Source organism: Bos javanicus, chromosome 15, assembly GCF_032452875.1.
Source record: "Bos javanicus breed banteng chromosome 15, ARS-OSU_banteng_1.0, whole genome shotgun sequence".
NCBI lineage: Eukaryota > Metazoa > Chordata > Mammalia > Artiodactyla > Bovidae > Bos > Bos javanicus.
This window is the reverse complement of record NC_083882.1, coordinates 32156991-32180028: the sequence shown is the minus strand read 5'-3', so window position 1 is coordinate 32180028 and position 23038 is coordinate 32156991. Positions and strand designations below refer to the sequence as shown.

General features: G+C 49.5%; 1 protein-coding gene across 2 annotated transcripts in view; it reads right to left on the bottom strand.

The window, feature by feature from the left end:
• Window positions 1-23038, bottom strand: part of SORL1 (sortilin related receptor 1) — a 170122-nt gene that overhangs the window by 138437 nt on the left and 8647 nt on the right. For both annotated transcript variants that reach the window (XM_061440624.1, XM_061440625.1), the window contains exons 2-3: window positions 13653-13769; window positions 5513-5638 (exon numbers count right to left, since the gene is read on the bottom strand). In XM_061440624.1, coding sequence (XP_061296608.1) covers window positions 5513-5638; window positions 13653-13769 — 243 coding nt within the window. The remainder of the gene's footprint in view (window positions 1-5512; window positions 5639-13652; window positions 13770-23038) is intronic.

Genomic DNA, 23038 nt, shown 5'->3' with positions numbered 1-23038 from the left:
CATTACAGACGGCTTCTTTACCGCTGAGCCACTGGGGAAGCCCAGACATGTGTGTGTGTGTGTGTGTGTATATATATATATATATATATATACACACACCCATGGTTAATTCACGTTGATGCATGATAGAAACCAACACAATACTGTAAAGCAATTAGCCTTCAATTAAAAATAAATAAATTTTTTTAAAAGGCAGACTTCCCAAATTGAACCCATAGGTCTCAGCCTGGACTGCTAGGCGCAGTGAAGTGCCTCCTCTCTTAATCCATTCCTCACACTCCCCTGGAAACCCTCTTGCCTTCTGGATACTGTCTCATCAACGCTGCACACCCCACCCCTGCCCATCTGTCTCTGCTTCTCTCTCACCAGCTCCTCTGTCTTCTTCAGCTTCTTGCCCTTGGGTGACCTCCTTGACTCCTCCATGCTTGGCTAAGACCTTGGTTTATGGTTCATCCTCCCACAAAGCTTCCGCCACTGCCTCCAAGAGCATGCTTTCCGAGACCCTCAAATCCCCACCTCCACCCTGACATCTCCCAGAAGAGTCTATTTCAGGTCCTTCTTGTACCTTCTCAGCACCTCCATCTGGATGTGCCAAATACTCTGTCCAAAACCAAATTCTTTGCCGCCTTCCCCCAAAACCCACTTCTCCCTCCACACATGCCAAGTCCTGCCCACGTGACACCTTGCGCAGTCCCAGCACTCATGTGGGGCCTCTTTCCCACTGCCTTCCTCTGGGCCTCCCTCTCAATCAGTCGCCCCCCTCTTATGTTTTCCTCTAAAATGTTTTTCACCATGAGTGCCTTCCTTTCTCTTCCCAGGGCTCCTAGTGTGGCCTGCGGCCCTACTGGACACTCCAAGGAAACTGGGGGTCAGCACGGGGTTTTATTCATCCTCCTGGCTTCCAGGACCATCAGGGAGTGAGACCCTTAGAGGGTGATCCTCGGTTTGGTCGGATGACTGGGCAACTTCACGCCTAGGCTAGCCATGGGCTCCTCTGCTGACCCTTCTCTACTCTTGCCCGTCCAGGCCATCCTGCAGCTGTCGGCAGACACATGTTCCTAAGAGACAGTATTCACGGTAACTCCCCACCTCAGACCACTCCACGGCTCCCTCCAGACCTGCAGGCAGAAGGCAAGCTGCTCCCTCTTCAGATGGGGCCCCAATGACATCACGAAGCCATTCAGTGCAAACTCTCCCCTCCCCACCTGCAGGGAAACCACATTTGGCATCCTGAAGCCTCTGCCCATGCCCTTCTCCCCAAGAGCTCCCACCAGCCCTGCTCCAGCTACAGAAATTGTGCCCATCTCTGAGGCTCCAGGCCTAATCCCGAGCACCCGCGAAGCCTTCACATCTCTGGTCCCACCTCACTCGATCCCCAGCTCTAGTGACCAGCAGCTTCCATTCTGCCCTTAGGCACGTGTGCCTCCTACCTGAAGTAACCTTATCATGTGTCCACAGAACATCGCACTCTGCTTTCAGTCCTGGGACTGCCTGGCTGTCAGGTCTGCTCAGGTGACCCCATGGATTGGCCAGCAGAGCTGACCTACTAGCTAAGTGCTTCCTGAACTGGGCAATTTCAGGAGCATTCTCACCTCCTAGTCTGTCTTCAATCACCTAATGTTCCAGAGGTGCTTCACCCTTTAGCTTAAAGCTACGTTTCCTCCTAAAATACAAAGACCTCCAGAAAGAAAACAAAAGACAGCACAGAATTCATCTCCGTGTCAGCATAAGTGACTCTCTCTGGTTCTGAGTGGAGAAACCAAGAGCACAGTCAGAGGAGGCAGTGAAGAGACATACCCCCAGGAGGTGGGAACCAAGAGAAAGAGAGGGCATGGTTCACCCTCTCCCCCAGGACCACCCTCTGGATAAAGACAGGACCCGCTCCCACATCAGTGGAGGCTGAGAAACCCGAATGCACGTCCAGAGACCTTAAAAGAGCCCAGACACGTCTGGACACTGCTGACTGGTCTCGGGTTCCTCAAGAAGCTGGTGGAACTGCCAGGTGGTCAGAGCCACACGCTGGTCCAGGCGTCAGCACACGGGACCAGGAAGAAGGAAGTGGGACGGTGGGCCGGTTTGAAAATAGACCCAAACTCTCACATGACCCCACAGCCGCTCCATTTGCCTAAAGCAACACCATCTTTCCCCTTCCGCAGGCCACACGCCCCCCCCAACCAGACTTTCGTGTTCCCTTTCGTGACATCTTGACCTTTCCTAGCAGCTGTTAACAGTCATTTCAACCAGTTTCAATTGCCCTCTGTGGCAGCCACGGTGAAAACATTTGTGCACAGGTGACTTGCCAGGACCCAGCACCTTTCAGGGTTGGGGGGTGGGGTAAGCAAAGCATTTAGACCTGGGTGATGTTTCTCAGGAAGGGGCAGGTCTGGAGGGGGCAATCTGCCTTCCAAGGCACAAAGGCAAAAGTAAGTGAAGTCATCCGCACAGTTAGAATCACTTCCTCCCTGAGAGGTCTGAGGAGGGCTAACAGCCTCCTCTGGGCAATCAGGCACCCCAGGCCTAACCTCACTGAGCCTGCTCTGGGCCACAGGTCCAACCACCAACAAGTCCTCCAAGAAGGCAGCCCTCCGCACCAACTCCAAACCATCCCCAGCTCAGCGCCAGGAAGCAGCCCTGCCCTTCAGGGGACAGCTCTGAGGTCACGGGCCCACTGCTTGCACCTCACCCACGGCCCCTGGAGCTCCTGCACTGCAACCACTCCCCCAGTCCTCCTCCCGTCTCGCCCCTAGGCCCTGGGCCCTGCCCTGCTGCTTCTGCTCCAAAGGCCCAAGATCCTCTTCCTGCACTAACCCCAACACCCCACCCCACGAGCCCACAATCTTTCCTGTCTTCTGACTCTTCCAATAGGCGGACTTAGCAGGTTGCTCACCACAACCTGAGACAAGCAGGAAGGGAGACAAGCCTGCTCACAGACAGCTGTGCCCTGCGGTTGAGGTGATGAGGGCACAAGATGGGGCTGAAAACAGAGACTCTACGGGGACAACCAGGCAGCTTCAAGGCCACAACTTCAGCAAGAGTTAATTCTGGGACACAGCTTCCCTGGTGGCTCAGATGGTAAAGAGTCTGCCTGCAATGTGGGAGACCTGGGTTCGATCCCTGGGTCAGGAAGATCCCCTTGAGAAGGAAATGGCAACCCACTCCAGTCTTCTTGCCTGGAGAGTTTCATGGACAGAGGAGCCTGGTGGGCTACAGTCCATGGGGTCACAAGGAGTCGAACACGATTGAGCGACTAATACACACTAACACTTCCCTGGTGGTTCAGTGGTAAAGAATCCGCCTGCCAATGTAGGAGACACAGGTTCAATCCCTGGTCCAGGAAGATCCCCTGGAGAAGGAAATGGCAACCCACCCCTGGGAAATCCTATGGACCGAGGAGCCTGGTAGGCTACAGTCCATGGGATCACAAAGAGACACGACTTAGTGACTAAACAAAAACAACTTTGGGACAATGTGTAGTAATAATAGTAATAACAATACTAGATACATACAACCTCTCAAAGGAATTATCCCAAGGGTTGTATGATTCTTGAGAGGTGGGGCCAAGGGTTGTATGATTCTTGAGAGGTGGGGGGCACACAGATGGATCCACGGGAGATGCAGCCAGGGAAGGGAGCTGGACTCTGGGGCAGGGCTCCTCAACCACTCAAGGTACTGGGAATACTGGGAATCCGCAACCCCCGGCCTGCCTGGCCCCAGTGCAGTAGGGGCAGGGCACAGAGAGCCAACTCCCTTCAACACCTTTCTGCGCTTTTCCCCATAGAGAGGAAAACTGCTCTGTCACCCTGGAGTCAGGTTAGAGGGGCATCTGTCCTAACTGCCCCTCAACTTTGAGATCATCATGCAGGGAGCTTCCCTGGGTGGCTAAGATGGTAAAGAATCTGCCTGCAATGCAAGGATCAGCAGGCAAGGCTGATATCAACTAGAGGGTACCAGTAATAACTACTCAAGTTGTTTAAAAAAAAAAAAAAAAACAACTGCTATGACTTCCTTGGAGGTCCAGTGGTTAAGACTCCATACTTCCAGTGCAGGAGTTGTGGGTTTGATCCCTGGTCAGGGAGTTAAGATCCCACATGCCCCGTAGCCAAGAAACCAAAACAGAAAACAGAAGCAATATTACAACCAAATTCAACAAAGACTTTTAAAATGATCCACATCAAAAAAATCTTTAAAAAAAAATTGCTTCCTGCTATACAGCAGAGATTAACACAACACTGTAAATCAACTATACTTCAATTTTTTAAATAAAATAATTAAATTAAAATAAAAACACAATTGCCTCTTGCTGTACAGTTGAGATTGGCACAACAAACATTATAAATCGACTAAAACTCAATTTAAAAAAGAAATTAAATAAACAAAAACACAATTGCTTCTGTTAATAAATGGCCCATTTAAACCCATGAGAGGCCCCGTCTAAAGTCCCAATGGCCTGGCCCCTTCCCCAGGATCTGCCCACAATCCAGCAACTGAAAGGTTAATGCCTGGCTCAGCAGGGTGGCCTTCAGGACCCAGCTCCCTTCAGATCCAGTCTGTTCTGATTGGTCAGTGCCCTTCCAGTGGCTAAATATTTTGAATACAGCCCTTGCTCACAAACCACAGGCAACCTGAGAAGCCAGTGCTGGGAGGGAAGAGGGTCGGGGGAGGGGGGCAGGGGACCTGGTCAGAGGACCCTGTGGATTTCTCACTCTCTTTCCTTCCTGGATGAGCAAAGAGCAGCAGCTACCCACTCCTGCACTTTTGCTGCTAAGAGGCTAGTTTTTCAGCATCCTTTGAAGCAGCCATCCATCCTATCCTGGGAATGAGTGGGAGACCACTACAGTGGGAAAGAAAGCAGCCACAGACAAGTCTGCGAGCTAAAGCTACCTAACCAGAAGGCTGCCTGACTCCTGCACACACACCCCGCTTCCTTCCTGGGGCCCAAAGCAATCTCAAGTCAAGGCTTCCTCCAAACCAAATTGCCCGGCTACCCCTGTAGGACCACAGCCCTGGGCCAGCCAGCTGGGAAAACAAATCAGGAGCGCCAGCAGTATCAGCTGCCCTGGTTTTCCTTTCTAGACCCAGTATAGGTTGGAGGGAAGGCAGTGCACACACACAAACACACGTGTGTACACACACTAGTGATGCCCATAAAACCAAGACTTTGGCAGCCGCCCTGGAAGACCTAGATTAGACCTCAGTGCCAGTCCCAGTGGATCCGGGCTTTTGCCACCTATAAGTCAGGCAATTTATTTGGCAGCTGGCAGATTTTCTGTGCTTTAACCTGCCTTTGTTTGTCTAGAAATCCTGCCTGGCCAGGATCCCAGCCTGCTTGATTATGCACAGTCCCGCCCTGAGAGTGACTTTCTGTCACTGACTCCCAGGTGAGCAGAAAAACAGTCCTCAGACACCAGTCACGCCGCAAAGATGCCCCAAGAGTCCCATCTCCCAGCCCGCCTCTAGTCAGCCACAGCCCCCAAAGACAGCCCTACACAGTCACAAGGGGTGACATCCTTACACGCTTGTTGTCCGCAGGGCTGTGGTAGAACTGGGCAATCACAGCTTCGCTGCTGTTCCCCTCACCGAAGTTCAGCTTCTCTGAGATTCTCTTGAATGACCTTCCGTAATCGTAGGACACGTACACCTGGAAGAAGGAGGTGAGAAGGAAGAAAAGGATCAGTGAGAGATGCGGCAGAAGGGCGGTTCCGTCTCTGCTCGCAAATACGCCCCCCAGCATCCTGCATGCTGGTCCTGATGGGTCTCCGATACCACGAAATCACAGATGTGAAGACAACCCACAAAGAAGAAGCAGACGACCTCTGTGTCTGTCCCCACACTGGTGGCCACGATGATTCCCTGGAGGGGAGACGTGTGGACAGAAACCATGATAAGCTCCTCACCACGGCCAGGCTGAGTATTTTAACAAATTACACCCAGAGGCCCAGACCGGAGAATGTGGTTGACTGAGGGGAAGGGATTTGAGAATTTGTTTTGCCATCTGTTGAAATGTCCCCAAAAGGTAATCTAATTCTCGTCCCTCTGCTGGGAAGTTCTGTCCTTACAGCATTCCAGAAGATTAAAAAAAAAAAAGAAAAGAAAACCTTCATAGGTTTTCACAGAGTAGCTCCAGAGATATTAAAAAAAAAAAGAGGGCAGTGCTGAGTGACTAACCACGCATGGAGGCTGCATACAGGGTCCCAGAGCCCCGCTCCAGCACCGTGTCTTCTGACCTTGTAAGCAGGGGACTGATTCTGAGTTTAGGGCAATAGCAGCCAGGTCTGTGCAGGTGCCAGTGGTATTTATTTCTCTGCTGCTTCCACATTTCGAGCTCCCCGGTAACCACAGGTATGAAACAGAAGAGTAACTCATGTGCCACCCTCTCCACATGATGAGCTCAGAGAGCTCTCGCCCCCACCCTACACAGCAACCGCAATTATTAAAGCCATCTTACAGACAGGGCAACAGGGGCTGATGAGTCACTTGCCAAAGTAAAAGTAAGCAGCAATGTGGCATCCTGACCCGGGCTGCCTGCCTCTAAAGCCAGAAACCTGATAGCCGTACCACCTCCAGAAACGGATGGAAAAAATGGAAGCTGTCAGATATTCTGACCCTAGACTTCCCTACCCCATTCACTGTGAAATTAATATAATCAGTGGGTTAAAAAGGAGCCTGACAGGTGAAGATAATACTAACAACACTGACTTAGAACTGAGAAAAGCATTAAAAATAAAGGACAGGTGAGGCCCAGGAAGGAATGGGAACTCGGGATGAATCCCGTTGACTTCAGCAGCAACACATTCTGAGGGCTTCACACGAGCCAGGTCCTGAGCTAGACACCAGGCGTACAAAGACACAGCCCTTCACAGAGCATGTGAAAGCGTCACTGCTTGTGAACAATGACCCCAGTAAACAATGAACGGCACAAGGTTTGTGCAAAGAAAATTGAGCACACACGTGGGTCATTAATATTTATTAGATGTCGAGGTTGGAGGAGCACAGTAAGAGTCTCTGCCAGTATCTGAAGAATCCCTGTTACAAACACACACGCTTAAATACAGCACACGATCCCAGCTACTAAACACAGAGTAATGGGCTGCTGCAAAAACAGCTTCTGAAAGTCAGCAGCTTGAGAGCTCACAGATCACCTGAGAGGTTGGAAGAAAGTAGTACTTTCTCACTTCCACCCTCCAGGCCAAGAACAGAAAGAAGGGTCTCTTCTGACACTCAAAGTCACACGGAGCAAACTGACGGCTTCTCCAAAAGGGAGCTCGGGCCACTTCTAGCCCCAGCATCCCCTAAATGGAAAATGCACTCCGAGTCACCTTCTCAGAGACACCAGTGTAATAATAAATTCATATCAGGGCAGCATTTTTCAGTAACAATACTCTTTTGTATGAGCTTCCTAGGTGGCTCAGTGGGTAAAGAATCCACCTGCAATGCAAAAGACAAAGGGGACGCAGATTTGATCCCTGGGTCAAGAAGATCACCTGGAAGAGGGCATGACAACCCACTCCAGTATTATTCCCAGAGAATCCCATGCACACAAGAGCCTGACAGTCTACAGTTCATGCGGTTGCAGAGTCAGACGCACCTGAAGCCACTGAGCATGCACACATGCACACTTTTTTGTATGCATCATCTCTCTGCATCTTTAAAAACCCTGTTGAATGAGTCTCTTTCCTGCCCTCCATGGACTTGGAACATAGCAGGTGCTCAGGGAAGATTTCTGGAATAAATAAGCGTCATTATAAACCACAGCATGAGTAAACACACGTGCTCCATAAATGAACAAGAGTGAAATGAATGGATCCTTAAGTGACCGAGAGAACTACTACTTCCTTATATAGGAGATAACAGAATCTAAGACTCCAAGAAATGAACCACGAGTCCAAGGTCAAGCTGAAAGTGACAAAACCAGGACAGGTTCCTTCCGGCCCAAGTCCCACTGACTTTCCACGCTCACAAGTCAGCCTTCTGGGTGAACGTCCTCCTCTGTCTCTCTGCTCAACAGAAAGAAAGGCACCAAAGCTACAGCCCAGGCAGTGGAAGGAACGCTGGATGGAGGGAGAAACACTACCTTGAACAAAACACAGGGCCTTCCCTGGATTCCCCAACACACCTCCCACTGGTGGTAGAGGTGCAACCACCCTCCGACCAAAACGCCCCTCCTTAACATTCTGGTCTGTAAGCAAACCACATCCCTTTGGGCTTATACTAAACAGAAGTTACGACTGGGAATGCAAGGGTCCTTGCTATGCCTGCGGCTCTCAAACTGCTCATCAACCTTCCTTTCTCCAGGCTAACCAATTCCAACATGGTATTTTGATCCTATGCTCACAATTCTCATTCCTATTTGATCAAAAAATCAATAGGGCAAATGCAAGCTCGGGGCCATGCACAGCTATCCGCCTTCCTCCCAGAAGAAGGACCTGGAAGGACCTCCACCAGTTGTTCGGATAAGAAGACCAAGCAGGTTGATGGCCTCATAGCATCCACACTGCACCCCCGCTGCTACATTCTGGGTCGGGGTCTTTTCCTCGTGGCAGCCCTAGCCTGCTGCCTGGCTCACTGCCCACAGTGAACTCCAGGTGTTGTAGGGCAAACTGCCCAGGCTCACTCACCTTGTGCTTCTACAGTCGGTTTTGCATCCAAACACAGGTTTCTGCCCTAATTCATCCTCTCTGGCCTTGAAGGGACACAATTCCCTAAGAATTAAAGCGAGGAAGGATTTTTTCTTTTCCAATTGAAGTACAGTTGATCTACAGTATTATACTAGTTTCGGGTGGACAACATCAGTTCAGTTCAGTTCAGTGGCTCAGTCGTGTCCGACTCTGTGACCCCATGAATTGCAGCACGCCAGGCCTCCCTGTCCATCACCATCTCCCGGAGTTCACTCAAACTCACGTCCATCGAGTCTGTGATGCTATCCAGCCATCTGTCATCCCCTTTTCCTCCTGCCCCCAACCCCTCCCAGCATCAGAGTCTTTTCCAATGAGTCAACTCTTCCCATGAGGTGGCCAAAGTACTAGAGTTTCAGCTTTAGCATCAGTCCTTCCAAAGAACATCCAGGACTGATCTCCCTTAGAATGGACTAGTTGGATCTCCTTGCAGTCCAAGGGACTCTCAAGAGTCTTCTCCAACACCACAGTTCAAAAGCATCAATTCTTCGGCGCTCAGCCTTCTTCACAGTCCAACTCTCACATCCATACATGACTACTGGAAAGACCACAGCCTTGACTACACCAATCTCTGTTGGCAAAGTAATGTCTCTGCTCTTCAATATGCTATCTAGGTTGGTCATAACATTTCTTCCAAGAAGTGTCTTTTAATTTCATGGCTGCAATCACCATCCACAGTGATTTTGCAGCCCAAAAAAATAAAGTCTGACACTGTTTCCACTGTTTCCCCATCTATTTCCCATGAAGTGATGGGACCAGATACCATGATCTTAGTTTTCTGAATATTGAGCTTTAAGCCAACGTTTTCACTCTCCTCTTTTACTTTCATCAAGAGGCTTTTTAGTTCCTCTTCACTTTCTGCCATAAGGGTGGTGTCATCTGCATATCTGAGGTTATTGATATTTCTCCCGGCAATCTTGATTCCAGCTTGTGTTTCTTCCAGCCCAGCATTTCTCATGATGTCCTCTGCATAGAAGTTAAATAAGCAGGGTGACAATATACAGCCTTGACGTACTCCTTTTCCTATTTGGAACCAGTCTGTTGTTCCATGTCCAATTCTAACTGTTGCTTCCTGACCTGCATATAGGTTTCTCAAGAGGCAGGTCAGGTGGTCTGGTATTCCCATCTCTTTCAGAATTTCCCACAGTTAGTGATTCCATATTTTTACAGATTGTATTCCATGTAAAGTTATTACAAAATAATGGCTACATTTCCGTGTGCTGGACAATATACCTTTGTGGCTTTTTTACTTTATATATAGTGGTCTGTATCTCTCAATTCCATAACTAGATTCTAAACTGCCAAAAGTTGCTAGTTAAATCAGTCTTACCTATAAAGATGGTCCTTTGAGGTGAACTTTTTAAAATTATTTCTCCTGTACATCCAAACTATATAATAAAAAGGAGGAGTAGGGGTAAGAGAAGAGTGGAAAAGGGAAGGGGAGGGGAAGAAGGGTTAAAACATCCAGAAAACATCTCCATGTCTGGTGCCGTTCTAAGTACTTGATACCAGTGCTTCTCCAACATGCCTACAATCCACCCCGCAGGACACAGGTCAAAATGCAAACCTCAGATTCAGGAAGTCCCAGGGTGAGAATTGAGATTCTGCATTTCCAACCACCCTCCAGAAAATCCCCATGCTGCCGATCAGCATACCACCCTTTGGGGAGCTAGATGTCACAAGGACGAAATCACAAGATTTCTCATTGATGGATGAGAAAACCAAGGGGAAGTGAAGGGTTTGGCTGAAGGTCAGACAGCTGATGAATGGTAGAGGATTCAAACCCACGCGCTCAGTTCCCAGAGCAGGGGCTCAGCTAGACACCGGCTCCCACAGGCTACCAAGTTCTGCGCTGTGGGCAAGTGAAGGTCCTGCTCCCCGGCCAGCCCCCGGGGGCAGCAGCTGCAATGCCACACAACTCTGGGTACAAGGGCAGTGATCCCCACCATTCCTGATGCCTGTGCCGGGTGATTCTGATCTTCTAGCGGACAATATCTCTGGAAACTTCTTTGGTCAAATTATGTGGCAACTGGGGGTTATTTGGTAAAATAGGTCAGAAGAATGCAGAAAAGAGAGGCAGGGACGATCAAGAAAAACACCACCTACGGTTTTCTTTCATCTCCAGACTTATCAACGGAAAAGAAGGGTCCTGCAGGAGCCATGCTTCACGGAATCACTGGCCACAAGTTCCCAGGATATTATTTTGTTTTTTTCTGCTTAAGAGCAAATATTCTGGGATTCCAACTTCCAGATCATCCCTTTTTTATACACTGAATATGTATGAGTTGGCCATTCTCCAACACTCCCACTGCTCCTGATCTGTATACATCCTTTACCTTCTGGACGCTGAGGGGGCTCTGGGAACCATGCTTCCAGTCTTCAGAGAAAATTTAGATTGTTACTACTCTGGCACCACCTACTCCTGCCTCTGAGTCAGAATTTATTTTTGAATTAACTTTTCACATCAGACCATCTCAGTTTCATCTGCCAATTCTTTAATGCAGCTGATATACTGATGAGAGAAATCTCTGCCATCCTGATTTATTATCTCCAAGCATGAAGTTTCCTTCCCACTTAATCTTAGCGTACACTTCATTCCAGAATAGGTTCTTGTTTCAAATGTTCAATCAGTCCTTAGTAAGAATCACCCAAATATTTAGGCAGAGTGAGAAATAGGTTCGGATGCTCTTGACACTAAGTCATGTCCGACTCTTCTGCAACTCCATGGACTGGAGCCCTTGAGGCTCCCTCTGTCCGTAGGATTTCCCAGGCAAGGACACTGAGTGGGTTGACATTCCCTTCTCCCTTAGGTTTGGATAGACTGGCAATGTATGTAGGGTGACCCTTCTTCCTGGTTCATCCATGACTGAGGAGGGGCCCAGGATGTAGGTCTTTCAGTGCTAAAGCCAATGCTGGTCACCCTGGCTACATTATATTCTCACACATTAAATACATGATCAGGTCGTAGCCCCAACCCTCCCACACACATGCTAAGGGACCCCATGCAAATCACTGAATGCCTCTGGGCTCCTGTTTGTCCAGCAAAACAGTAGAAAGATAGGTCTTCACCTATTTTAACAGAAATACTCTCTGGACAAAGAATTCTTAAAATAAACACCCTAAGGAGGATTTCTCAACACAGTAGGCCAGAGAGCTGCTGCCTGTGCTTAAAAGAGATGCCGCTGGATGGTGACCGTGCTGAACACAGCAGGCTAAAACTCTCTCGGGGCAACTGTCATCGATACACTGCAGTCTGTGCTTGCCAACCCTGATCAAATCTATAACTGGGCCAACCTCACAGCCCCGGACAAGCTCAGCCCTGCCCCACATCACTGCACCCAGACCAGCTGTCAGCTGCAGTGGCTTCCCACTACCACTGCTGGGCACCCACCCTGAGCCCAGTCACACATGGTTATGGCCAGTCCTTGGTCTGCCCCCTCCATCTGTGGCTGCCCCTACCTGAGCCACCAGAAAACAGTCCCTGGGGCACCTCTGGTCCCCGACCCTGGAGCACATCAAACCCAGATGGTGGACACAGAGCGAGGGGCCCCTCAGAGACCAAATCCAGGCTCCAGAATTACAAGCATGTCTGCTGGGCTGATGACAGGGCTAGCAAACTCTTCAGGAGTTTTTCCCTGGCCTGAGTGCAGAGTGACCCAAGCTCCACAGTGGGGTTTTCTGTCCACAGCCTCACCCTGTGGCCACATCAGACCCTGACCTGAGGTAGGCCCTGTTTCTCTTCCCCACAAGTGGTGGGGGTGGGGGTGGGCAGGGGTGTCTGGAGCGGGGGCTACAGACTGGGGACCCAAGGGCTCACTCTGGTCCTCATATATGTTTTACTTGGCCCACACAGGGTTTATAAAAACTACCCATCAGCTGCCAACTTGTAAGACTCAGCAGTTTCTAGTAAAGATCCCCACCTCTGGAAAAAAAAAAAAAACACCTCACCTCTGAATTTCTCTCGAAAAATCAGATCCAGCCGCATGGCAACCAGAGCTGAGAGCTGATAACAACAGCCCAGAAGCTCCAAGTCCCTCCCACTTTCCAGAGTCTCTCGTAAACTGAGACCAAGAAGCAAGCATCCATCACCACGCACCATGTTCAAATCAACACAGGAGACTGTTTCTTGAACCTGCATCTCTATAGAAAGTGGGAGAACGAAATAATATCCCAGAAGGTTGCAGACTCCAAGAATAACGGAAGAGACCCTTCTTCCTCTTGGAGGTAAAGGGTGGTGTAAGCCTGGGGGCAGCTTCACCCCTGACCCTTACCTACAAGGCCCCTATAACAGGTCTTTGCGTGTGTGTTCCTTGGTCTAAAGTCTTCAAAGCACCTAGATGATTAAACATCATAAAGAGCCAACTGTGGAAATTAAAAGGATGAGCAATTCAGATTGAAGGACTCGCCCAACTGTAACGAGTTAGCAGAAATCAGCACAAGGAAAGACCAATTCGATTCCACTGGGCTCAGTTGCGACGGGCAGCTTTGCCCAGGAACACACTTCTGGCATTCTGCTGGGCAGATGCACGATCCAGATCACACCCTTGCTGTTGTTGTTGTTGTTTAGTTACTAAGTCGTATTTGACTCTTTGTGACCCCATGGACTGTAGCACCCAAGATCCTCTCTGCATGGGATTCTCCAGGCAAGAATACTGGAGTGGTTGCATCTCCTTCTGCAGCAGATCTTCCCCACCAAGGAATCAAACCCAGGTCTCCTGCATGGGCAGGCAGACTCTTACTGCTGAGCCACCTGGGAAGCCCCCGAGCACACCCTACCATTCCACAGAAGTCACCACACATCACATGGGTCTCACTGCAACCCTGAGTGCAGCATGCTGTGTTCGGCAAATTAGGGTTATATATGATTTTCCAGATTTCTCAATTACTTGATATTTTGCCTGGCATGATAATAACCCCAGTGGAGGAGAAACAGGCACCCTGGCACCTCAGAGGGACCGCCAGAGCAACAACAATACTCACGTCACTGCTCTTGGGCTTCGCCAGCGCCAGGCTGTCCCGGGCCAAGGCCACGATGACATTGCTCTTCTCGCCGGCCCAGTGGACCACCATCTGATTGTGGGAATCATTGAGACTAACCTGAAAGAGATCAAACCAACACAGGAATTAGGACCCAGGATGAGTGACGGCCATCACCATTCTGACTCTCAGGACTTCCCTGGTGGTCCAAACAATCACTCCTAAAGGAAATCAACCCTGAATATTCACTGGAAGGACCGATGCTGAAGTTGACGCTTCAATACTTTGGCCACCTGATGCAAAGAGCCAACTCACTGGAAAAGACCCTGATGCTGGGAAACATGGAAGGCAGGAAGACAAGGGAATGACAGAGGACGAGATGGTTGGATGGCATCACTGACTCTAAGGACATGAGTTTGAGCTAACTCCAGGAGATGGCAGAGGACAGGGAAGCCTGGCGTGCTGCAGTCCACAGGGTCACAGAGTTGGACATGACCTAGTGATTGAACAAATAAAAGAAACAATGGTTTAGACTCTATGTTTCCACAGCAAGGGGTACAGATTCAATCCCTGGTCAAGGCCCTAAGATCCTGCAAGCCACACGGCATGGCCAATACAGAAAAGGAAAAAAAACAATAATAATAAAGCAAGACTCTCTCTCCCCAACTGTAACTCAGAAATGCCTAAGATGCTTACACCTGGAGCATGGGGCCAGGATGGCCTGTATCTCCCCCTCTGCTGACTCCACCAGATTCACTTTCCGAAGAAGAAACACTAGTCCTCTGCTATTTGATATTAGCCAGATTGCAAAAAAAAATATCATCTTCTCAGGCTCTCATTGGCATAACTAATAACTTGGGTTATTTTTGTCCTTTATGAAATCAATCTCTGGTTCCTCCCATCCTTACTCCACACGTGGGACATGCACTTGTCAGATCTGAAACCAAAACACTGAAGCACCTTCCTCATTTAAAAAAGGGCACAAGCCAGAAAGACCACATGCTTGCCAACCCCCGTCCATACTGGTTCTCTCTGGCCTACAGGTGATGTTACTTATCCTTAGCTTGTAACAAGGAAGAACAAAGGAAAAACATCAGCTTTATTTAGTTATGAAGTATTCCAAGCAAGGAAATATCTTCCAGGACTCCACAGAAATGACCTTTGGCTTATTGCAAACAGTAGTTTCCAGGCTTCTGGCTCTTATAAACCAGTAAAATGCAGATGAACTAGGCAGGCCAGCAGAGGGCTGGTTGGCCACCTCTATTTGGCCAGGTAAGGAAAAAACAAAACAGCCACTGTGCCAAGGGCATGGCTGGCTGGTCTCTGAATCTCCTGAGAACACAGCAGACTGTTGCCCAGGGTTTATGATGGGGCGTGGAGCCCACACGGCCCCGTTTTCCCTCCGTACCCACAGAATGCATTTAGGACCCCAGAGTCCCAGAGAAGAATGGGGCCATAGGACAGAAGGAGCCCGAACCCCCGAGGAGAAGTTCCTCCGCTCATCTTGAACTCCTAATCATGAAATGCATTCACCCCACTGAGCTCCTGGGACTCACCTATTATGTGGCCACCCCTCACCCAAGCAACAAGCTACCATCTAGAATCACTGTCATAGTTCAAAGCAAGGACGTTTTAACACTGAAAACTGAGGACAGAAAGACTCTCAGAACCAAGAACAGTTTTTTTATGAGAGGCTTTGCTTTATGGAAAGCTAACTCCATTCCTCTTATTTTTCCCATTTCACCCGTCACTGATGGACAGTTCAAGGGCTGGCATTCTGGCACACCATTTCACCCCTTTCGGGTGGGAACAGCCAACTGATGACCATACTCACAAAAATTCTGAGAGCTGGTGTGAACATTCAGGACAAACCCCCAAAATCCAGAGCAGGAGCAATGCCTGGGAGAAGCCTATTCCACCAGCCCCTTCAACCGTGGCTTGTCTCGGGCACATGGAAGAGACTAACCTTCTGGACCCCGAGGGGTCTCTATACAGTCCACCTGCACGCTTCCCCACCCCCCTCTCCACCTCCTGGACTGATGCAAAGGACACACTCGAGCTGATGGGCCCTCCCAGCTGTCTTCCCATCAAGGGTCTGAGCAGAAAACCCTCCACTCCCCTCCCCCACCACCCAGAGGGGCCTTCTCCTTTACCTTCCTCCTCCCCCCAACCCCACCGCCCACTCAAGATGCTCTCAGGAGTCCCAAGGGAGAAGGGAAACACCTGTGTCACCAACTTGGCTGACGGAACAACAAAGGAGCTAATCCTTCACCGCCCTGCTTCAGCTCTTAAACACCTGCATCTAATTTGATCCAGGCTCCAGGCTCTTGGAAAATAGGTGAAATGAGGCCTCTTTAAGGGAAAAGATTTTTTTCTTTTAAGGAAAATACATCATTCCAAAACATTCCTTCTGACTTCCAGGGAGGTAAGTCCAGGCAAACATCGGCAGAGATGTGCAAAGAAAAAAAGAGAAATAAGTAAACTACTTAGCTTAGGGTATGCAAGGGCGAAAGCAACTAAGGGAATCACCACCAGCCACAGAGGCCTTCTCCCAGCCCACCCTCTCCCCCTCTCTCCTGCCGGCCCTCACCTCTGGGAAGAATCTGTAAGCATCTACAGATCAGAAGAAGCCCACCAGCGCAGGAGCCCAGGAATCTGGGCTAAAGGCCTTCTCCCTCCAAAACGTCCTCACCCTTAGAACCAGAGGGGAATAAATAGATGATTTATGCAAACATCAATACGATCAAGGATTTGGAGCCTGAAAAAAATCACTAAGTTCATCCAGGGTCTGGCATAAGAAAGCCCAGCAATGCTGCACTGGGGGCAACCTCCTAACAGCCCCTCAGGCAGGTTCCTAAGCAAATAACGCTCGGAACAGGTTACAAAGCCTACGGTGATCAGAGCGGGCTCGAGGTCTGAGCACAACTTGCTCAAGTCTTTCTGCTCGGGGGACATGAGATTTACGGGGCCCCTGAACCAATCCTAGGAGAGGTGAAGGGGTAAGAGCAGCACAAAGGGGGCACCTGAACATCCAAGGGCTTTCTGACAAAGGAAGCCGAGAAGGCGAGCTTGCTGAAACACCTTTAAAAAAAAAGAAAAGATTTTATTAAATGTCCCTTTCATTCCTAACAGCAGACTGTAAAAGGGCAGCACAGTGGAGAGAAAAAAAAATCTCAGGCAAGGAACAGCTTGTCCGAGGGCCACCAGACAACTCACACGAACAGCCCAGTGCCTTCCCTCGGCTAGACGTCAGCATGGGCACCTCCTGGTCAGACGAGTAACTCTCCAGGGAGCCGCCGGCCTGGCTGAGGCTGACCCCACCGCACCCCACGTGCATATTCCCCCAGCAAAGAGCAGAGTCAGCTGCGGGAGTCCACCACCAGGCAGGCTGAGCATGTTTATTAAGGCAAAGACATCATGGTGCTCTCTGGTCTCGCTTTCCTCCTCTCCATTTCCCCTTGGCGTTCGTTCTCCCGGCTCCTCCCCAGAAAGGGAAGAGGTCAAAGCAAGCTGTCCATGAAAAGTGACCAGGCAACCAGAGGTCCACAGTAGCCCCTTCTCCTTCCCCTGTGATCATAGTACCCACAGGTGTCCAGGCTGGATCCCCCACTGTGTGGCTGGTTGCTGGCTTGCTGAGGTCCTTTTCCATCCCCAGGGACTTCCTCCTGGCCTCAGCCCCTGAGATTCCCCCATGCCCAACCCTCTGGGTGCAGCTGCAGGCTTCCCTACATCCCGCTCACTCCTCTCAGCCTTGCTCACTGGGTCCCACAGACCACATGAAGAAGGGTGGGCACACAGGGCCCCGGGGAGACGCTGATCTGGGAGGGAGTGAGGGCGAGTGGGAGGGTGGCTTTTCCAGAACGTAACCTTGATGTGCAGTCAGTTGTAACTACCACCCCGGGGCGTGAACAACCTTCCCTCTCCCATCTCCAGCTCACAGGGTATAGCTGGCGCTTGATAAATGAGCCACAATTAATTGGGGCCGTAAAAAGCAGCGGGGAGGGAGCCCTGCGCCTCCCCTCAGAAGGCGAACAGGGAAATCGCAAGCCACAGAGGTCTGGGCACAGAGGAACTGCCTCATGAACAACAAAGAGCATGGTGCGTGGGGTTCAGGCCTCTGCTAAGATCACAGACAGGTCGTTAAGAGTCAAGATGGCCCCCGAGAGGTCTCCTGGTTCGGGATCCCACACCCAGAGAGCTGAAAATCAGCAATCCCAGAGAAACCCCTGACCTACTGATGCAGAACCCTCCGAGTGGAGTCCAGGAATTGGTATTTTTTAAAGACATACCCCTGGTGTCTCCAATGCAGCTTATTTCAGGAACAATGAATCTAGTTCATTCCCCTTTCTCTGGCAGAAACTGGGGCTTAAATGACAGTGGCTAGAAGGAGCGCTCTTTTTCTGCAGGTTTGTCTTTGGGTATCTTGCATGCATGCTCAGTCACTCAGTCATGTTTGACTCTTTGCGACCCTATGGGCTGTAGCTTGCCGGGCTTCTCTGTCCATGGGATTCTCCAGACAAGAATACTGGGGTGGGTTGCCATGCCCTTCTCCAAGGGATCTTCCCAACCCAGGGATCGAACCCACATCTACATCTCCTGCATTGGCAAGTGAGTTCTTTATCACTGCGCCACCTTGGGTATCTTGGATAGTTGTTAAAACTGTATGATCTACTGATATATGCCCCAACGTGGACAAACCTCAGAAACAATATGTTAACTGAAGGAAGCCAAACACAAAAGGTCACATATTACATGATCCCATTTATATAAAATATCCAGAACAGGTAAATCCATAGAGACAGCCTGGTGGTGGTTGCTAGGAGCTAGGGGGAGCAGGGAATAGGTAGTAGCTATTTAACGGGGAAGAGGTTTTACTCTGGATGAAAATGGTTTGGAACCAGAGAGAGGTAGTGGCTGCACAGCACTGTGAATGGACAAAATGCCACCAAATTGAATCATTCCCTTTAAAATGGTTACTCTCACGTTACATGAATTTCATCTCCATTTTTTCAAAAGCCTCTGTCTATGACCTGCAAAGAACATCACACTTCTCAAGTGCTGATTCAATACCTAAGAGCTCCCACTCATAAGAAATGCTCCTTTCTTCTCATGTCAAGCCTTCATGCTACTGATATATGCAGCTCAAGTGAGTCATAGAGGAGGCAGGCTGAGGAGTGGGTCTCTGGCCAAGGCAATCCTTCAAAATGCTGTCAGCGGCATCTGACACACCAAAGCCACACCATCCTCGCAGGCCTGCTCCCTGCTCCCTGGTTCCTGGCTGGACAAATGGCCAGAGGCTCAGGACTAGCATCCACTTCCAAACTCACAACAATCATCTCAGTCTCCAGGCAGACCCGGATGCTCCAAAGAGGTTATGTGTTTTGCTTCATTATTCAGAGAGGGGGAAGACGCCGGGGCCGCCCAAGCCCCAGGCTCTGGCTTATTATAAATAGAAGGAGGATGAATAAACCGTATAAACTACTTGTTGTGTGAAGGCAGGGCTCACTTATGTGCCCCAAGGCCCCAAAGGGACTAGGTATCCTTTGAGGCTCCTCAGTCACTTCTCACCTGTCAGTCCCCAGAACACTTCTGGAGGAAATCAGAGTGACAAGTCTGATGAGTAGTAAGACATTTACAATAAACCCACCAAGATCTGTACAGTCATTGAGTCTTACTCAAAAAGACGGGGGCCCCTTAATGGAATAGCTCTGACACCGCCTTCATTCATTTCTTCCTCCATTACATCTCTCAAATAGGTCAAACGCGAAGATCAGGACGTCCCAGACACCCACGGCCAGTCGTCCTCACCACTCCTACACAGCTTCTTCCCAGAACACAGGACGAGGAGGACAAATAAGGCAGTCTGGCTCATTCCTCTGCCTCACCAGCAGTGAAATACACAGAAGCATTTTAAAAATTCTACAGTGAAGTATAAAGCAAATATCGTGTCCTTCAGCTCCGAGGACAGAGGCAGCTGCTAAATCCTCGGACTGCAGGACAGGCCTGAGGAAACCAAAGGCAGACACCCGAGGTCCAAGAATAACAAGGTTCCTCCAGCCGTCCGTGTGCATGACCTAAATGCTGGTTATGCAAATCAGCCCTCCGTGTCCCCTTTCGAGACCGTGTCCCCACTATATTTAGTAAGCTCATTTTCCTCCCTGGACGCTCCACCTCAGAAGGAGAGCTGAAATCTAGTTTAATTGCTCCCTGCAGAGAAGCCCTATCCTGGCCTCTCATCTGACTTTTCTCAGTGATGCTTCAGCCAGAGAACTCATTAACTACCCTACTGATCAGCACGGGCTGCCCATTTCACAGACCAGGAAACAAAGGGAGAATGACCTCAAACTAAAAACTTAGCATTTCTCTATATCTCCTTAACTAGAGTCATGAGTGGTCTTTAGATTACTTATATGCCGTGTCCTGACTTACAGTATCAGTTCAGAGAGACTTTATTTCTGATAGATCTTTGGCAAGCAGAATCCACCCACTGTTGACCTCTACCTGCCACTCCCTCCTGGGGAAGCCCACTTTGTCATTTAGCAAACAGCCAGCTCTGCTGTTCTGGGAGGGCTCCCTGTTAAAAAAAAAAAGAACCTGTGAAAAATCTCTTTGTCATGAAAATAATCGCCCCTTAATTCACCAGCTGGCAAGTAAGAAAAAAAGAAAATATCCAGGCCAGAAGAAACCTCGGGGAACATGTAAACCATCTTCCACACCGTGCAGATGGGGTTAAACCCAAAGATTTAGAGCTGGGGTTTCCATCCATCTGCCTTAAAACTCGGGGGCGCAGAGCACTGAGAGCACAGCAAGCCCCTCACTGGCTGCTGGACACCTTGAGCCAGTGTTGGTCACTCAGTCGTGTCTGACTCTTTGCGACGCCCTGTAGCCTGCCAGGCTCCTCTGTCCATGGAATTCTCCAGGCAAGAATACTGGAGTGGGTTGCCATTCCCTTCTCCAGAGGATCTTCCAGACTTAGGAATCGAACTTGTGTCTCCTGCACTGCAGGTGGATTCTTCACCATCTGAGCCACCAGGGAAGCCCAGAACTAGGACCAGCCTTAAATTAGGATTCACCTCCGTAGGATGGTTCCAGAGTATCCCCTTTCCTTGACTCTCCTCTTCGGCTCTACGGCTTCACCATAAATAGCCCCCCACCTCATTCATTAAGTACTTATTGAGCACTTGCTGCATATCAGATACCACGAGAGGTGTTGAAAAAACAACAGACTTCTAGGTCTTGCCTTGTGGCTCTCAAATCATTAGGGGAAACAAACATTAAAGAGTTAATTTCATGAATAATGCTTACAGTTGTCAAATGGGTGGAGGGCATAACCAAGTGCAGGGCTGCACTGAAGACAGGATCCCCAGTGGGCACCAAAAAGATGAAGAGGAAGGAGTCCTGGCAAAGAGGATGCGGAACAGAGAAGAGAGATTGAGAAACTGAGAGGAAGAACAGGGCGAAAGCCAAGGACTAGGGGGGACCCGCAACTTGACAAGTTTGAAAAGTTAAAAGAAAATTCATGGAGCCAGAAGAGCCAAGGAGAGGGTGGAATTATACGAGACGTCTTGGCTTTTAAAGGGGAACAAAAGAGACCGCAGCCACTGGACCCCTGGCTGAAAGCAAGGCCCTCACTGGAACATTTACAAAAGGCAAAGACCGTAAAGTTGAGACAAATCAGAGACTTGGGTTTGAATCTTGGTCTCTACGATTGACCAGCTGTACAGCTCTGGGGACGTCCCTTTGCCTTTTGGAGCCTCAAGATACTCATCTGTGAAATGAGCAGAATAATAAGGCTGTAAGATGCGTGACACCACAGAGCCAGTGGAAAGTTATACTTTAAACCACCCCCTCCGTAAAAGCAACAACCACACAATTCAGGGTCTCTACGACCGCCAGAAAGGCAGGGACATCCATCTGCCCACCAGCCCATCCACAGAAGGTGCCTGGGGATGCTTTTGCTTTCTTACCGAAGGAGGGAAAATTCACTGTATAGACATGAATTGGAGAAGCTCTGCATGGCAAAAGGTATTCTTTGGCAAACTGCATTTCTTAGGGATGTCAAAACGTGGAAAGACAAACTTATGACAAAATAAAATTATGTGCTGTTTTTTTTAAATGTATGAATGCCTTTCATTAAGATTTAGTCTTTAACAGTGATCCTGCTACCAATCCTCCCTAGGAAAGAAAGAAAGGCTTCTTTTCATATTGCTAAAATAATAATAAGGCTTGCCTTACTAATTTTACAGGACAGCTTTAAGATTCAAATGAGATGATATCCATGAATATATTTCATAAACTTCGAAATGCTGAAACATGTCCTCTTGTTACCGGTATGGTCTTTATACCAAAATAAACCATTCTTCACAAAATGGCAACACATAGGCAACTAATGTGACATTGCAGGGGACATGGATTTGATTCCTGATCTGGGGAGATCGCATGTGCCGTGAGGCAACTAAGCCCGTGGGCCACAACTGCTGAGCCCGAGCACCCTAGAGCCTGTGCTCTGCAACGAGAAGCCAGTGCCACACAACTAGAGAGCGGCCCCGCTCGCCACAACTAGTGAGAGCCCTCTCACAGCAGCAAAGACTCAGCGCAGCCAAAAATAAAAATAATAAACCAATAAAATGTTTAAAAACTACTGTGCGCATGACCAGGTTTGGAACACTGAGGCCTAAGAGTGGGAAGCAATGACATACCTACCCTGATGAGACACTGCATGTCTGGATCAAGCTCAGAAGCCAAGCATGGCCAAGCCCTGCATTCCAGCAGCCTTCCCCTCACTCCACGCATTCCAGCAGCCTTCCCCTCACTCCACACCTGAGATCCGCAACCTGCGGAAACCCAAGTTCCAGCTCCCAAAGCTCCAAGGAACCAACGCAGACATGACACTGATTTCTAGCACTTTCCTCGCCCCAAGAGTAAAGCATTTACATTACATGCCAGAACCAAATGCCTCAAGACCTCACCTCACGTGAATGCTAAGTCACTTCAGTCGTGACCAACTCTTTGCACTCCCATGGACTGTAGCCCACCAGGCTCCTCTGTCCATGGGATTCTCCAGGCAACGATACTAGAGTGCGTTGCAGTGCCCTCCTCCAGGGGGTCTTCCCGGCCCAGGGATTGAACCCATGTCTCCTTCAGCTCCTGCATTGCAGGTGGATTCTTTACCGCTGAACCACCAGGAAAGCCTGACCTCACCTTGCTGCTGCTGCTACTGCTGCTAAGTCGCTTCAGTCGTGTCTGACTCTGTGCAACCCCATAGACGGCAGCCCACCAGGATCCCTGTCCCTGGGATTCTCCAGGCAAAGAACACTGGAGTGGGTTGCCATTTCCTTCTCCAATGCATGAAAGTGAAAAGTGAAAGGAAAGTCGCTCAGTTGTGTCTG